General features: G+C 46.9%; 1 protein-coding gene across 2 annotated transcripts; it reads left to right on the top strand.

The window, feature by feature from the left end:
* The first annotated feature begins 3,489 nt into the window (after window positions 1-3,489).
* LOC144144878 (uncharacterized) lies at window positions 3,490-15,163 on the top strand. 2 transcript variants are annotated; one of them, XM_077676375.1, is made up of 3 exons: window positions 3,490-3,555; window positions 9,152-9,269; window positions 14,950-15,163. In XM_077676375.1, the coding sequence occupies exons 2-3, from the start codon at window positions 9,182-9,184 to the stop codon at window positions 15,114-15,116; spliced, it is 255 nt and encodes an 84-aa protein (XP_077532501.1). In that variant the 5' UTR covers window positions 3,490-3,555; window positions 9,152-9,181; the 3' UTR covers window positions 15,117-15,163. The 2 variants fall into 2 exon arrangements, with proteins under 2 accessions (XP_077532501.1, XP_077532503.1); XM_077676377.1 differs by having other exon boundaries at window positions 3,532-3,555; window positions 9,171-9,269.
* The last annotated feature ends 2,296 nt before the right edge of the window (window positions 15,164-17,459 follow it).

Below are 17,459 nucleotides of genomic sequence, written 5' to 3'. Positions count from 1 at the left end.
CCCACGTTTCCAAGAACACTGAGGGTTGGTATCACATCGCCACGTTTCAAGTGCTGATTGTTCGGCTAGGAACGAGCAGTCAGAATACCAGTGACTCTGCACTATATAGGGAGTAGCCATACTAAAGATGCTCTCTAACACACAAACAACGCGCCCTCGCCAAAATAACACCTGGAAACCCTAGTCCACTGCTACGAAAAAAATTCGCCATCGGATTAACAACAGAACTTTTAGCCCATATTTCATTCCCAGCTGCTGCAGACCACCTCACAGGGTAGCGTTGCGGCCAACCCTAAAGCATAAGCTACTAAGCATCGCCACGTTAACCCGTGCCGACTATTTAATTTGAGCCTGGCCATATTTTCAATGCGGATGCTCTCAAGCAAGAACAGCGAAGCTGCGGTATATTAGAAGACCTATTAGGAATAGCTGAGGTGTCATACCATTAGAAACAGGGTGAGACTTTGTAGCGTTGAATAGTAGGCTAAGATATCGAGAAAATAAAGCGTAAGGTTACATTTCTGATCCGCAAAAAACACAGTGAATGTTAAGGGATTCATCATCATCACCAAAGCAGTTGCACCTGTAGTGATCAAGCTACAGGAAGTACAAATGAAATAATGTGCAAATAAATGCACCGACCGCTAGGTAGGATAATGCGGTTGTAGAAAGTATTTATGAGGGTACATAACCAGCAGTAAATATAAAAACAGCATTGTAAAAGAGAGCAATTGGATATTTTAACGCAAAATAGGTGTGAAGCAAGCAGCCGAGTTTTCTGTAAGCCATTTTGTAATCGGCAGGCCGTCGGTAGTCAATATCGGTACTCAAAGAGGATTTGCCAGAAAAAATAACCGAATGATATTCAATACAATATTTCCCACACTACGGAATAAAATTCGACAAGGAGAAGTCCTAACTTCACAACTAAAATAACGTTACGTCATTATGAGTGCCAACACAATATTGTGTAGGACGCTGAAGTATGAGGCAGAGACAAAAGCGGTGATTACAGTTTGGTAACGTGTACAGTAGGGCTCGATCTGAAAAGGAAAATGATAAAACTAGCAAAAAGTATAAAACACCGTCTGCATTCAGGAAGAGACATGTGAATAGCACAGGACAACGTTTGAGAACAGGTCACTGATTTTAACCAGACTACTCAAAATAGAGTGGACATACAAAAGTACAGCCTAATGACGCTAATCACACGGCCAGCCGCAGTTGTAGAGAAGAATATAGAAAAAAACGGCAACCGGAAAACTGAGAACGTGGTACGGTCTGGGGAACGTGGAGAATGGGGTGGCCTCTTGGTATCTAGAGTAGAGAGAACTATGGTGGAGCGGTTCAGTTGGTTGAGTTACATAGACAGCAAGATGCCTCCGCCGCTGAAAGAAAACGAGCAGCCCCCGTGTTTGTCCGCTATAATAAAGATAAAGTCATTGGAATTGGCATTTAGCTAATTAGGTAGGAATTTTGCTCAATCACAAAGTACCAAAAAAAACGCGTTTTGCGCATGCACAGCTCCCAGCTTCGATGGTCATCGTTTTTCCCAGAGCGAAGGGAACCCATTTTTTTATTCTCGCTGGACTATCGCCCTCCGAGGCATCGCTCGCCACCGTGCCACTCGGCCTTTGGTCATCAAAACCTCATTGACAGCGGCATTCGCGCTGTCTTGTTTCGCTCGCTCTCCTCCGACAAAGCGCGCTCGCGACATCAGTAGCAGGAGTTCGCACACGCGACCCTTCGTTTAAATTGGCCCGATTGATTTTTCATTTCATGCTAACACAAGGAAACCACGTACAAACATACACTGCCGCCAAATAGCAACTCCTTGTTCGCTCTAGTAAATACCGAACGCAAAATCGCAGCTTATTGTGCGGCCTAAATTCGATGCCCTGATATCGCTGCATTTTAATGCAGCGTGACATCGCGGGACCACTTGAGAATGTCGGGTAAACTGCTGACTTCCTAATCTAATACAAAAGTCTTCAGCGCACTTGTTGGCAAGGTTGTTGCGCGAAAGCGATAGAACACACAAATGAAGGCACAAAAATGATACAAGGCGAAACATTTGACAGCGTTACGTTGTTGATGATATCGACAAATGCCTGAAATGGCTTGGAATGAAGAATGATTTCTTCTGTTGGCTTACAGAGAATCAAAAGCAAATATACAAAATGTATAGCCTAGGGAGCTTTGGTCTCACTAGCAATACGTTAACCCTGCAACACCAGTGTGTCAAAAAAAATACCAGTTGTTTGTGCATCAGGGAGAATGGTTTGTGAATGCTAGCTGTTATATTATATATTACGCTGCCATTAGGGGCTTTGAATCCTTTGTGACACCCGGGCCTCTCGTGTGTAGCGTGATGCACCGAAACATGTACGGTCACGGTGGAAAGTCATAATAAAGTGTGTGAAGTTTAAAAGGGTACAGGCTCATTGGCTCCTTTCAGTGATACTTGGCCAAAGCGGCTGGAAACAGCAGTACTCATTCGCCATTCATGCTGCGCACTGTGGGATCGGGTAAAACGCAGCGTTAGCGCTAGCGCGTGTGTTCTGATCGTACAGGTTCATATTGTATGGGTTGTAATGTCTGCGTTAGCAGCATCCTATGTGTGTTCTTTATTTCGTGACTGAAATAGCAGTAGAGAATTTGTAGTAGCCGTCCCCTTACTGGGAATGAGTTGAATCTTTCTAATGTATGAATGTTTCTTTATCAATGAATATTTCGAGCGACAAGCGCATCCTCACCAAAGAAACGTACGCCACCGAATTACAGGGATTTTTCCTCATACAAAGCAATGAAACTACAATATGACACAGAACACATGTTAGGGAATTGACAGCAGGTGTACACGTAAGAATGCCAATTTTAGGAGGTGTTTATTCTGATTTTTACTATTGAAAACTAAGTATATCGAAGTTCGCCCCTTTGTCCCTCATAAAAATATACCTGGCGGCTCATTTTGTTACGTCCACTTTGGAAGAATGCATCGACCTGTTAATAAAAAGCTCATGACTGCCATTAGAAGCAAAGAGCGTAGTAACACGTGTGGTCTAACACAGCCCGAGTGTATGCACGCGTTTATTTTCCTCTCCTTTGACGGAACGAAACGCTCTTGGCCTCACATCGTCTAGGAAGCGCTGAATGTTAGAGGAGCTAGATGTGGCAAACTGAGGGTCTTTTTACAAGTGAACACGACAGTCTTTGCGTTGCCGAACACTGTAAGGCATTCGCGATTCGCCCTGATTTAATATATTGTGCTTCGCCGAAATATACGCCCTCACGCAGAAAAAGCAATACAGCCGGAGTGCGGCGACGCAAGGTATAACATTAGCGCTTCTAATAAACGACGCGAATTTACCCAGTCAATTGCAATGACGCACGGTGCCAACTTTGGCTGTGTTTGGTCAGCGTAATGGGGGCTATAAATGGTCCCGACAGTGATGAAAATCGACCGTGTTAGCGCTAGCACGGCAGTATATAAGGCGAGTGCTTCAAGCGGGACGGGCATTCGTTCATCAGCCGAGACCATCTGGGAAGCGCAAGGTAAGGCTCTATCGGCGTATGAAAGTTGTATAGTACACCTCTGTCGCGTCAGTTAAGATATGTATGGCATTATATGAATGCAGTGCTCCGAACCTAATTCATTGAGCTTTACACTGGCTGAAACTCCAAGATTTGTGGGAATCTGCTTTACATGTCGGGACTTGGGAGAGCTGACATCGTTCTAAAAAAGCTGTTGTGGTTCGTGTTTCTAATGGGAAATTAGCTGAAGCGGGCTTAGTCAGATCACTCACGTTTCCCGCTATGTAACAGTTTCCCGCTATGCACTTCAAATGGAACAGTAATTAGGCCACAAAGCTATGAAGCAAAAGTTGACTGATAGAAAAATGGCCAGCCGAGACATCTTTTGGTAGAGTTCAAAAAGCACAATGCTTTGCGCACGAAGTGAGGCACACTGTAACCAACCAAGATGTTCACATAAGTGAAAGGCCTCTTTAGTGAAAACTGTATGAGTTAATATAGGGCTTAGGAATTTTTGCACGTCGAGTTTATGTTTGACGAGCTCACTCTAAAATCCAAACGACCATCGACGAACTTGATTTACCCAGTACGAACCCTGATTGATGTCATGTCCAGCTTAAGCTTCCAAAGAGCTGCGCAGTAACAGAAGAGCTGATTAGTTTCGGGGTTTAATACGCAGAGGGTATACCTGTCCTATGAGGCCCGCCGTGGTAGATGGCTCGTGGTTAATTTTGACCACCGGGAAATATTTACCGTGCGCGGAATGCTCAACACGTGGGCTTTCTCGCTTTTTACCTCAATGAGATAAAAGCCACCAGGGCCTAGATCGAGCCCCCGCCATTCAACTCAGCAGCACAATGTCCTAGCCATGGAGCCGGCACTGCGGGTGAAATAGAAGAGCAGTCGTCTCAATTCATTTTTCTTGTTTCATCCGCAGATGTCATGCGAGCCACACAAACGTTATCGGCCTCATGAGGCGCAGAATAACTAATGTGTTCACAGCAAGTAAACCATGCAAGTAAATTCGCAAGTACATTACAATTTTCAAATCCGTTCTAATACGCGTCATTTTGTAATAAGCTTCGCGAGAACAACGCCTTGCTAGTGTTTTTGCAAACGTTTCTTTTGGCGTAAAACCGACGAAAATTTAGAAACAGAGAAGTGCATTGCGCGGGCCCTGGCACGACGCAGGTATTTCATTTTAAGGAACAGAAGTTCCCGTGCCTACGGCTGTAGTGGGAATATTCTTCTCGTCCTGCCAAAGCTTGTATGCGCCACATTTTTTCACTAAAGTTGCATATGTCTAATCCCTCCATTTCTCGCAGTTGTGTAGAACGAAAACTCCGCGTGGGGTTCCAAAACTGGGTGACTTGTGGTCAGGGTACGGGAAATTTGATAAAAATAAGAAGTCTTAGGGCTTCATATTTTCATCCAAAATGTCTTGCCCCAGGATGAATTACTTTCCAGAATCGCAGTTGCGTTCCGAAGAGAAGCACACTGATGAGGTCTGTCTAAGCTTGGTCTTTGTGAGGTGGCTTTCACAGATTCTGGGTTGCGCAGCATAGCATGGCCATCTACGAAGGGTGTGCGGTTACAGCCCCCCGTTATACTGTTCACCATCACCCCCTTTCCCAATTCGTCCATACGCCTCGTCACGCCCGCCACGTCTATCTACTGCCTCCCATTTTTATGTGTGACACTGCAAAAATTATGAGCAAGGTTCCATTTTATTAGACAGGGTGGGCGGAAACATGGTACCCATTTTGAATTTCCTTATTCATTTGTCTTCGTAAGCTAGTGGAGTTAAAAGAGCGCTAATTACCTTCCAGCAGGAAGCTGGAATGCATGCCTACGTGGGCCAATAGACTGGACCACTCTTATCACTTTCCTCAATATCTGTGATTTTTGTCCCTCCTCTTTTTTTTACTACCCCGGTTTCTTCTCTCTCCTTCCTTCTGTAAATGTCCTTTCATTCGCCGCGTGGCAAAAACACAGAGGGGAAAAAAGATGTATGTTGGTTGTAGCATCAACAGTTACACCTAATTTCAGCGATGCCTGCGACAAGCACGGACAAGAAGGGTAGAATTGTTGTCTCGGGCAATAGAGACAGCAAACCAGCAGGGGGTTGATTAGTTCAGCACAACTTCTGTTATTACACCCCCATAAATAAAACTACCGCGTTCTCCTCACACTTTTCGCGCAGTGGGCTTATGTCAGATACGTTTGGCAGTGCACAGTGGTTAGCGAGCGTGTTATACCTCGTAAATCGCTAAACTAAAAAGCAGCGTTCGTGCCGCACTCCGTCTACGTTACTACGCATGTTGGAGCCAGTGCGGACGTTACTGCAGCAGTAAGGACTACGAAGGAAAGTTTGACATCCACCTGAATACAGCCGTACGGCTACAAAGGAAAGCTGTACAGTATTCACAGAAACTTTGCAGTTTAAAAAATTCGCCCTGGTCTAGGATATTTTTCTTCAACTGCGAAGTTTCTGAGAAACCTGTACAGCTTGTCTTTGTAGCCGTACGGCTGCATTCAGGTGGATGTCAAACTTTCCTTCCTAGAAACTTACTCCACCTTGGGGATTTCCCGTAAATCTGGTCGATTAACAACGGTGCAGCAGTAAGGATAACAAAAGGCAAAACGTGTTTCTTTATGTTACACCTGAGCGGAACATTGCTTGTAGAAGTCCCGCATGCGCCGTAGTTGTGCGAATGCAGACATGGAGCGAGAATTTTCAAGAGGCAATATCGCATTAATTTATCGATCTCCTTCAAATTTTCAAAATGACAACCGTGTTATTTGGCGACTCCTCAAACGAGAGCAGGGCACAGCGCTATTTTATTGGGCCTTCCCTCCGTCAATCGCCGCTATTCGGTTGTCGAACGCTGCGGTGCCGACGGTAGCATTCTCTGACTCGCACTGGAAAACACTGCCAAGATGACTTGTCTTCACATCTCAATTGCATGACACCTTTGCCATTAGATTTATACGCGGCCCATGCATAGCGCCTCCGCTGTAATGACACGTTATGCGAAAGGCCAATGGCGCAAACTTATGAAAGCATTGCTTGCTCTACTCGCTGAAGTGTCCAATACAAATGGCAGGAGCATTCAAAGTCAAATGTGTCAGGCTTTGCTCTATCGTGCCACGTTACTCCACCCTCTTGTATTTAGATCTCTCGCTCCATAGCTAGCAACGGTTCAGAACGGCAAGAAGCAAATCTTGAAACAAATTCGTAAGAACGTGCAAGCGCTCTTTGCACGCCTCGGTATGGATTCGACGCTGTACAACTAGAAGCTTAACTTCAAACGGGAGAAAGGAACGATATTCATTTATCGAGCAGCGGCTGGCCCCGCGGAAGGCATTTCTAGTCCCGGAGCCCTTGGCTTTGACTGGCGTTCGGGTCACCAGGCTGAGCTGTGTATCCAAGTCGGGGCTGGCCGAGGGTCCCCCACTCCCGAAGGAAGGGTTTAGAAGGGTGTAAATCTGGAGTAAGTTCGCATGCCCATAATATGTGATGTAGGGCCCTTGCTTGGGGTAGTACGCCAGCGAGAAGGGTGTTAGTTCGCGAAGATGAGGTGAAAACGAGTGAGGAGGTGCATAGGTTTTTGCCTGGAGTCGTCACCAAGTTGTGGTTACCTCGCGGGAGAGTCGCCAGTGTGGTGGTGGGACACTGCATCAAGTTGGTCAGTAGTACACGAGCATCTCTGTGTAGCCAGTAGGGTTGGTTATGTGGGAGTACAGGAGTAGAGTCGACAAAGGCTCCATGTACTGCAGGGAGGTACATTGAGAAATGAAGGTCTCTATAAAAATTCTAAACGGCGCGTTCCAACTTTACATGAAAGTCGCACTTTGTAGTCTCTTTTGTATAACACCAAGAACAAGAACTTCCCCTAACTGATCATTTAGAAAACAAATAACGATTTTCGTCTATGGGAAACCTTGGCGCCTTCTTGGTAATTATAACCGCCCTTGTAGAGTGGCTCCACCTCGCGCATTCAGCACAAAACACTAAATGCTGGTTCGCAGCAGCTTCACGGAGCAACGGGTGTTTTGGGCTGAATACTCGAGGTAGCGCCACACTGCAAGGGCAGTACTAATTGCCATAATTGACAGGATGGCGCCCAGGTTTGCGATAGGCGAAAATTGTTTTTATTTGTTTTTTATTCAGCGGGTACGCGGTGTTGTTGATCGTGGTGCTATACAAAATGGGCCAGAAAATGCCACCTTCTTGAAAAGTGTGAGCGCAAATGGAGAAGTTGTTCGATCAGGAAAAAAAAATTCCCCGCATTTCCCCGAGGGGAAGAATGTGAAAGTGCGAATGCACGAGTTGAATTTGCGCGGTTCGGTAATGTTCGCGAAAGAGAGATCACACACACACACACAACTACAAAGAAAGAAAGATGCATTTATTCACAGACACCTATTTGTGTTGTCGTTGTACTTGATTGCTAGAGCGGATCTCAGCTTTGAAATTTCGTGTCAGTACTCCTTTAAGCGGGTGCATTAGCCCTTCTCACGCCCGATTCCTGGCCAATCCCCCACGTGGGTATGTGCCATGCACAGACACCTATTTGTGTTGTTGTTGTACTTGATTGCTAGAGCGGATCTAAGCTTTGAAATTTCGTGTCAGTACTCCTTTAAGCGGGTGCATTAGCCCTTCTCACGCCCGATTCCTGGCCAATTCCCCACGTGGGTATGTGCCATGTCAGCGGCCAGGCAGCGCGCGCCCATCTCCCCCCGTTGCCAAGGAAGACGAGGAGATTCCTGGCCAATCCCCCACGTGGGTATGTGCCATGTCAGCGGCCAGGCAGCGCGCGCCCATCTCCCCCCGTTGCCAAGGAAGACGAGGAGCGCGCGCACCCGCAGTTGTTGCTATGCGGACGGCGGCGGACGCTTCAGGCTCGCTTAAGAAGTGCATTCGCACTTAAAATTAAATACGTCCCTAGCCATCACATGCTCCAGTGAAGCAATGAATGACTATTTAGTCATTGCTTTGCGGAGGGACGTGCTGGCTAGGGCAGTGGCTGCTTTTTTGGGGACGTGAACTCAGGTTGTGCTAGTTGTGGTGGCATTGATGCATTTACCAGTATGCGCACAACCACACAAGCCACGTGGTGTAAGGGGTAGCACCCGTGTATAGGGTGGTGGGGTTCGCCCCGTGTCGGGCAGTCGGAGCTCGAACACGAGCAGCGCGGGGTCCAAGTTGTTGGGTGGAACACATATTGCGGCGGATTGGTGCACGTCCAGGCTCCCTCCCAAGGCTAGAGAGATACGGTGTTTCTGTACCCTTGATTTATCAAGTGGTGTCCTAATGCTTTGATGATTTGCCGGCAACTGGGTGTCAGTTTCAGGCGCCGAATTTTGACTGCGTCAGGCGCTTCTTGCAACTCTCCCAACGTGTTTTGAACTTCCAGGGCGAGGAGTCTCACAATCACATTGGTGGTTGGCAGGCCAATTGTGATTTTGCACTTTGCGAATTACAGTGTTCAGAGGGCTTTTCCTGCTGTATGAGGGAGATGTATGAGGTTCCATAGGTGATGCGGTTGATAAACTAAGTTTACACTGTTCGGGTTGCGTTCTGCTGTTATGGTACAAAATATTATGTGCACAGGTACCTTGCTCCACTTCAGCGACAGCCGTGATGCGGAGCCGTATGACCACAACAGCCGCTGGCTGCCTTCTGCTGCTTCTTGTGCTGCAAGCCACGCTCGCCTTTCCTGACTACAAAGGTTCGTGCTGAAATACACTGAAAGTGCTGGCTGATAAATTCTCGTTAGCTAAAAAGCGAAACGATAAACACTATTTGTTTGGACGATGTATGAAAATACCATAACACGTGCCGAACTGCTTGAAGATACAGGCGTACGTGAAAAACCCAAGAGCTTCACTGCACAATAGCAAAAATACCTACCTATCTTTAAATATCTGACCTTCTAGCCGAGAGGACAAAAACAAACGAGTCATTTCTCCTCCAGCAACATAGTTAGAACACTTATTGAAGAAATGCAGCACCCAACTGGCAACAAAAGGGCTTTTGAAAGCTCCAAATCTGTTTAAGCTAGCCTGGCGTTTGTTTTATTTGTGAGGAAACCCTAGGAGGTGACCACAAAAATTTCTGCGTGAAGTTTGAAGCGGGTGCGCGTACTCTAAAGCTTAGAGCAGTGTTACATACCCACATAATAGCCAGTGCACACAAAAGTGCACTGGACAACGCTAGAGTATATTACCCGGAATTTATAAGTTTGCAGACAACAAAGAAGAGCCAACTAAACTCGCCTACGGACGGTAATCAACCTAATCAGGCTTGCATACCTGCCTACAACCAATTGGAATCAGATGTTCTCTTGATTTCTTACAGCTTACTACCCGAAAAACACAGCAATAGTATTTTCTGTAATTTTTTAGCTGCTGTTTTTCAGAATTGTGTTGAAGTGGGTTGGCTGGTAAATGTTTAAAAACCGGAATCATCCAAAGGACAGGGCTCGTCTGGCAGATACAATTGGGTCGTGTAGTTTTTTTCTGCACGCTTCCGAGGGTTCGCAATTTGGGGTTGATATAAGCTATATATGTACACGTCCGCGCGGAAGTAAACGGAGCACGGGAGCGGTGCCCAAACTGCATGCTGCGCCGCGCAGGAGCGCCGTCACGAACCAAGGAGCAACGTTCCGGGGGTGTGTTCGCCCTGCCCCCGTCACTTTATCCGATGTTTATTTGTCGCTCGCCTGGCGTGGCTGACTGAGCGTGGCAGTTTTCAGACGGCAGCGCCAGGCTATACAGTGGCGCTGGTTACACTGCCGCTCGAAGCCGTCAGGGGTGACTCAATCTGCCGCTGTTCGGTTCGAGCAAACTATGCGCTCTCAGAAACCTTGCCTGCTGCTCCCCATTAAGTGTTCACGGGCGCCATAGTTTTGCCCGCCTATACGGTGTCTCGCAGCGCACTTTCGCGATAGAAGACATTACACAGCGACAATGACCTATGCCTGAAGAAGCACATCAGGAGTGTGAATCTCTAGAGGAATTACCGTAACTTTAAGGGACAAAGTTTGCTTTTGGCTGAAGCTGTTCATTTGTTCGGCGTAGCCTTCCGCGCTCCTAAGTAAAGGCACGAAGGATAAAAAGAACGCACCCGTGCAAAGAAAATTTTCTCAGTGGTAACCAAGGCTGCGTGGTATAAACCAGCAGCGGAGTCTTCAGGAGCGTGGGTCGCCGCTTATGCGACCATTTTCCTTCCGATACGCCTGCAAAAATTTCGGCCTCTGTATAATTGAGACTCCCGTTTCGCCTGCATGTCTGTCTTTAAGATACTCGATACTGATCTTCGAGATCAGTATCGAGTAATGTCCTTCCCAGCGCTGCACCGAATCTTGGATGGAGCCGTCTTCCACATGCAAACTATTTCCCACTTCGGTCTAATTCGGGGCGAAGCACCTCACGGGATCGGGCTTTCGGCGTCCCTTGTCGTCTTCTCCAGAGGTCACGGTACTAAAACACCGGGGCACTCGTTTTTTTTCCAACGCTTCGAGCTAGAACGTAATGCGTTCTAAAAGAACAGTGTTTAATGGGTGGCACCGGTTCAAAATAAAATACCATGATTTAAAGATTTCTAGAACGCTTCCGGTCCGCTTCAGCAATCGTCAAGCACAAGCAAAAGCTGTTTGTAGACGGGTTATAATTTGTGCTACATTGAAATATTCGCCGTATTTCTACGCCAGGAGTGAGCGGGTCGGGTGGTAGGTCGAAGCGAGAAACGGAGTACCTACCTGAGGACGGTCACTTAGGACGAGCCCCAGGGCGAGGCGCGGGCATGGCACTGCGCCCGCGTTGACACTTGCCACTGCCCCAGACTGTGGCAGATGGGACATGCAATTTTCTTAAATTCAGTCACTCTCAAGAGAGGGCGCCACCACCTCAGCAAGCATGCAATCGCTCCTCCCACCGGCGCTCCTCCGGCTCCCAATCAGCGCGCGTCGTTTGGCCAGAGAGAGACTTACAATCTTTGAATTCACTTACACGCTGCATGCTTCTCTCCTCAACATGTTTTACGTTAGATGTCCTGTTTTTTTATACATGCAACTCAGTTTTATTACAAAATTTATTAATACCATTTCAAATTCTTTCAGAACATCCAACAATTCCTTGGTTATCATTGCGGCCGGCTCCGGATTGTGCCCACCATCATAATGCCAGCACCATTCTCTCTGTTTTGCACCTCGGAGAGAGCATATTAGGCGATGAGGTAGCAAAAAGTTGAGCAATCCTTCAGGCAACGTAGCACACAGCGACATATGACAAACAATTGCAATGCAATTACTATATTCAAGTAGGGAATCCTGTCCATATTCTCTAAATCCTTCCGTACGAACCTTACTGAGCGGAGATTTGGTCGTTACTGTAAATTTTCAGTTTTTATGCATGATAGAAGAAGCTTTAACCCGAATTTCCGCGCATGGTCTTTGCTGCTACTAACCCGCCCGATTATGTGCCGTGAAAGGAGCACATGGCTCTAAACGGCCCTGTGCACTCCTTCGCATCCGTACTCTCTTTCGAAGGGGTAAACAACGCATGCGCATTGCGTGCTTTTAACCGATTGGCTGCGGTCGAAGGCGCTCAACCACCACTGCAGATGCTTGAGGACATGTAGTCCGCACCTGCTAACATTTGCTCTTAGGCTACGAAATAATCACCACATATGATCGAACTTTCCTTCCGCAGTGATTCTTACGGCAATTTTGTCTTTTGATCATCCCTTTAGAGTAGTTAACGGCTCTACAAAATCCAACCAATCTGACACTGGCCTCTGGACTCTCAAGCCCTCAGCGAACTTGTGTTCGCCCGTCTTACTTGCGTTCCAAAAAGAGAAAAAAATCTCCTTCCCTCTTAGACATTAGCTTCGTAAAGCCTGGTTAACGCTGTGTTAAAAATGTTTTATATGAAATGTTTGCAAGCGCTAACTACAACCTCGTTGTTCCTAGGCACCTGAACAGTGAGGTTCACAAGACGTGTTGAAACTAAGATGACCTGTGCCCTGCGCCTACAAAAACCAAATGAAACTGCTGCCGCTATTTCCAGTTCGAAAAAAATCCTCAGCGTTTTTTTTATTCTTACACACTAAAAAAGTAGGCAGAGCCCATCATTTCGGCAAGGTAGAGAACGCGCGTCGGTGAGCTAACGAACAAATCCTACCATACGATAGCCATTTTGTGCATCCACTTGGCACGCGGTGTCGTGTCGAAGCACAGTGACTCCTCTGCAATCATTCAGAGCGATGGAAGGGGAGGGGGCTGGGATAGCACTGGGATTGCTTTTGTGCCAGGTTTGTTTCTACAAAGCGAAATCACTTCTCCCTAAACTCCATTTTCATCTCACTCCTTCTTTTTCTTCCACCATTCCCGCTGTGTACCTCACCAATCTGTTCACCCACCTTTTTTCTCCCTCTCTCCTCACTCCCTCCTGCACCCTGTTCCTTACATTCTTCGACACTCTTCCCTTCTCTGCACTTCCTTCGGCCGCCCTCTCACCTGTCATCCACTATTTTCACCTTCCTGGAGTCGCTGTACTCCGGTTCACAATCGCCGACGCTTCACACGCAGATGAAACGGCACAAGAGGCGCAACGGGGACAGACGGACAAACCGCAAAGTGGGTGAAGTAGGTCACGCGCCAATAGCATTCCAAACGCCAAACTCATGTGCACTTACCGCGGTGCGCTAGACAGGTAGAAGTCCCGGTTCTGGCTATTGGTACTCCATGCGGCAAAATAGCTTTAATTCAAGCCACTCAGCGAGACTGAGAAGTATTGTGGTAAAAAGCCGGCGTCGTTTTGCGCAATTCAGGGACACAGTATGCGCTTGTAACCAATCCACATGCGCTTTCTTTTGTGTGTCTTCTCACCTTTCAGTGCCAAATACACGGTAATTCACAGCTATGGCGTTTATAATGCTTGTTCCCGGCGACTCTTTCCTGATGTCCTAATGCAGCGAATGATTAGTTTGTGTGGTGGTGTCATATGTCATGTACGCTGTCAGGTAAAAAGAACCTCGTGTCACGAGAATGCACTCACGATACTCTCCTATGGAAGACGGAACCAACGGAATTCAAAGAGAAAGAAAAATGACCAGTCTCCTGTGAATGTCATTTTTTCTCTAAGATAAATGAGGGAAAGGGCAATATTAGAGAATCACAGAGCTATCTTAACTGTCGTAATTCGCACTGCACATTAAAGGAACTTTGAATTTAGGACGGCCAGAGTTTTATTACACATATTGCAGCCTATTACCTGCAGCTTGCTATTAATGCACCAGAAAAACGATACGGCTATTTCTTCATTGTTTGCTTACACCGGCAATGCAAATATTGTTTTTGTAATTATTTTTTTTAAACTCGCTGTTTGGTGTTTTAGCATTTACGGAAAACATAAACAGTACAAATATAAACTTTCCTTTGTTTTCCGCCCCACATAAGAGCACAAGTCAGTGGTGTGGAAAGCGAAACTATAGTTATATATCCATCACAAAGAGATATTCCCTCTTTTACTTCCTGTAGCAAACATCTTTATTTAAAGGGGTCATGGAGAGAAAATACATGTTTGTTTTATTCGAAACATTTGGTGTTTTACAGTGCCCCTAGCGCTTGTCTGGCAGCAAACGATGCTTTATTCAATGAGAAATTATTCGATTTAAAGTGAAATATTTATTCTCTCGTCACCTCGTGTCTTTTGTGACGTCTGTGATTACGTAACAAGGACACGCCTCTAGTGAACGTTAGTGCACTGCTACGCGCTGGTACTTGTATGTTTATGTGTACTTTCGTAACTTAAATTGTTTACCCCACCATTCTTAACGCTACAAAATGAATACGCATTACATTCAAGCGCAAATAGCTCGTTCTGTAAGCTAAAGCCCTGTCTAACTTGTGTTTGCTTTCGGTGACCTCAGCCAATAGCACGGCTGTGCATATTACGCAATATGTTTCAGTGCGGGAAATGACCAAGTGAATCGCCTGGCCACTCCCTTCCTTCCTAGTTATACAGCTCATTTGACTAAAGTTTACGTTAAACGTGGTGTCAGTATGACTCTAAAAGCCGCAAGTTGCGAGGCACTCTGCAATTTGAACTGCGTACGAAGAGTAGCGCGTACGAAGGGTACCGAGCTGTAACTGAACGATCAGCAACCCCTAACAACGCAAGCACAACTCATCACTTGTATACGTAGCCCTGGCGTATACATCTGCGGTGATTTCAAACCTAATGCCAACTCACGGTGCCGCACGTGGCACTGTGGAAATCTGCTTGCGATTTGGTGCTTCCACGAGGCCATGTGCTGCCATGTGACGTGTGCCCGTAGCCAGTGGACAGTATAGTTTCTGCTGCAGCACAGTTACACACCTGAGTAAACCTCACTCTTCTGCGTAGACATGCGGGACCTGTACGAGACCGTGGTGAAGGCCGAAGAAGAAGCGGCGGAAGGAGCAATGCCAGGCCAGGGAGGTCGTGCGCCTTCTATGCGGCTGCGCTGGGGCCGCCGCTCGGACCCCAGCTGGACCAAACCGCGCACCTGGCAGGCTCAGAGGAAAGCCTGAGAGTTGTCTTCGTAACCTATGCACGATAAAGAGCAAGAAATGCATTATTGTGATGACCTTATTCCACTATTTTCTCTGTGTAGGCCACATTGGCTAATCGTGTTGCAGCATTTATTAGAAAGCGCTATTCACGCTTTGTGCTCATGGTTGAGAGAGAGCCAGCTTAGAATGTAGACAACATCAGCCATTCCTTCACTTTATATGAAGTATGGGAGCACTCCATGTGCAGCTCAGGACGTTCATCTCATGGCAGACGCGACGTGAGTCCCATGGCAGGCATTGTGTGCATGTTGCTCCGCAGACGACATTTCGAGGCGTATTCATATTCTTTTATTGTACTTGGAGATCAAGCTGGTGTAAATGGCGTCCTTTTAGAAGGCGCATGAAGGAGCACGAGTAGGGGTCATTTTTGACGTACCATGATCTGACATATTTACGTTCTGCCCTTACGACGGATCCTTCCGCTTACTGTAGACTGTATTTAAATGCTTTTCACAACTCTCAACCAAACAAAACCAAACGCTCAGGGCCAGTGCTTCGAAACACGCATTCCTCTACGTGTTCACAAACATCGTGCTTATAATATTTTTACGCATCTTTACCATATATAGAGGCATTCTTTATCTACTAGTGTCAACGGACGACTGGAAGATTTCGCAGGTAGTAAGGGTACACAAATGGCGCCACAAGAAGGAACCGTCTAATTACCAACCAGTTTCGCTCGCATCAATGCATGAAACATTTTGGATGACTTTTTACACGAGGAGCTAATGTGAAGCATAACAAAATTAAATGATTCATGAAATATTTGGGCACTTGCCTTCCCAAGTCACACCAGCACTTCTCTCCCTCCCCTCCCCCCTTCCCAACGCTTCATCAGCCCCGCCGTGCCATTCGTGCTTGCTTATTTTTCCGCTGAAATTGGTTATCACAAACTTCTCACAAGGTTCGTTGCTAGCCCAACGTCAGAAAAATAGGGCGGGGAGCTTCTGTTGGGTTTCTTCTGCGGAAACCCAGGCAGACACCACAAAAAATTATCTAACCCGTACCACCCGTGGACTACTTAACCACGCAAATTGCGCCTGTGGAATCTTTTCTGAAAAACCGAACTTTGTACTTCGGACAATTTTGGGCACCTACCTTGTCCATCTCCTGATTAGCTATGCCTCGGTTATTTGTTAATGAATCCCCTCCCATAACCGCAGCTGCTGAGCCACTCAAGGAGCGTGTCAAATGTGTTGGAAAAGATGGCTTCTGCGGGTTTGCTTCTGCGAAACATTCTAGTTGAAAGCTGCTGCTTTGAGTGGAAGGTACAATTAATTTTAACAGCGGAGCTGTTGTTACTGGCCGTACATTCAGTGTTGCAGGATAAAAATACCAAGAAAAATCTGTGTGCTAGTGAGCGCGTGCTTCGCGGAGACCGGTGAGGGTCACCAGCTCAAGCAGTGGCTTTAGCAAAAAAAAAGAACTCCAGCGTTTGCAGTAATCGTGGCAACTCCTCCTCGGGACGAGAAAGACACGTCAGAGCGTACGATCCTCGTTCGTACGTCCTAGTGTCGTCGCGTGCACGCGCTCGGTACCGTAGAAGAGCCCTCGCGCGGCCGCGTCTGAAAGACGCCCTGTTTGGGAGTGTCACTGCAGCAGCCGCATTCTCTAGTAGGCATTATGCATAATAAAATACATGGCTACGAGTGTTCCCCTCCTTCCCAAGACGGCTTGCGGATGCCGCCACCGCTGCCTCGAGTCGATGACGAAGAGCTGGAGGAACTCTACAATGCTGAGATGACTTTGCATCCACCCCTCGCCGCGAAGATGACGACAACCTCTTCGATACATATGAAGATGATTACCAGCACCGCAACTATGCGCATAAACAGTGATACTGAAACTTAAATATGTGTCCGGCAATGCTCACCTACAACAGCTCCGTTTTTCAAACCTTGCGCGTGAGTGCGACCTTCCCTGATTTTTTTACGCACAGCTTTGCTAAATCTGGACGGCCATGACGGCCGGAAATGAGGCTCCAGTGGAGAAGCTAATCCGTCCCGACACATTTGGCCCCCGCCTGGTTTAACGCAAACAGCCAGAGCATCCCCTAAACATAAAAACAATAAATTCATCCGTCAATTGCAGTGTGCTCAGATGCACGTTCTTCGTTTTGCAACTCGGGGAAGAACCTCTGGGTGTGTGCTCAAATGGATTTTCTGGCTGTTATGGTGATGTACTCTTTCTGCCCCGCTTGTCAGGGCCCTTCGCGCCTCCGCCACCGCCCTCCTCTGAACACAGAGAAGAGTAGTTTCTTTAATGGAGGGAAAACAGAGAGAGTTCGGCCTGATCGAATAG

Source organism: Haemaphysalis longicornis, unplaced genomic scaffold, assembly GCF_048455015.1.
Source record: "Haemaphysalis longicornis isolate Haplotype H1 unplaced genomic scaffold, Haemaphysalis longicornis Haplotype H1 scaffold_7, whole genome shotgun sequence".
NCBI lineage: Eukaryota > Metazoa > Arthropoda > Arachnida > Ixodida > Ixodidae > Haemaphysalis > Haemaphysalis longicornis.
Note: the sequence above shows the minus strand (reverse complement) of the source record. Positions and strands in the feature narration are given on the sequence as shown.

Coding starts and splice junctions, on each gene's coding strand:
- LOC144144878 (XM_077676375.1), top strand. CDS start 9,182: ATGCGGAGCCGTATGACCACAACAGCCGCTGGCTGCCTTCTGCTGCTT. Junction 9,270..14,949: donor CGCCTTTCCTGACTACAAAG/GTTCGTGCTGAA, acceptor TCTTCTGCGTAG/ACATGCGGGACCTGTACGAG.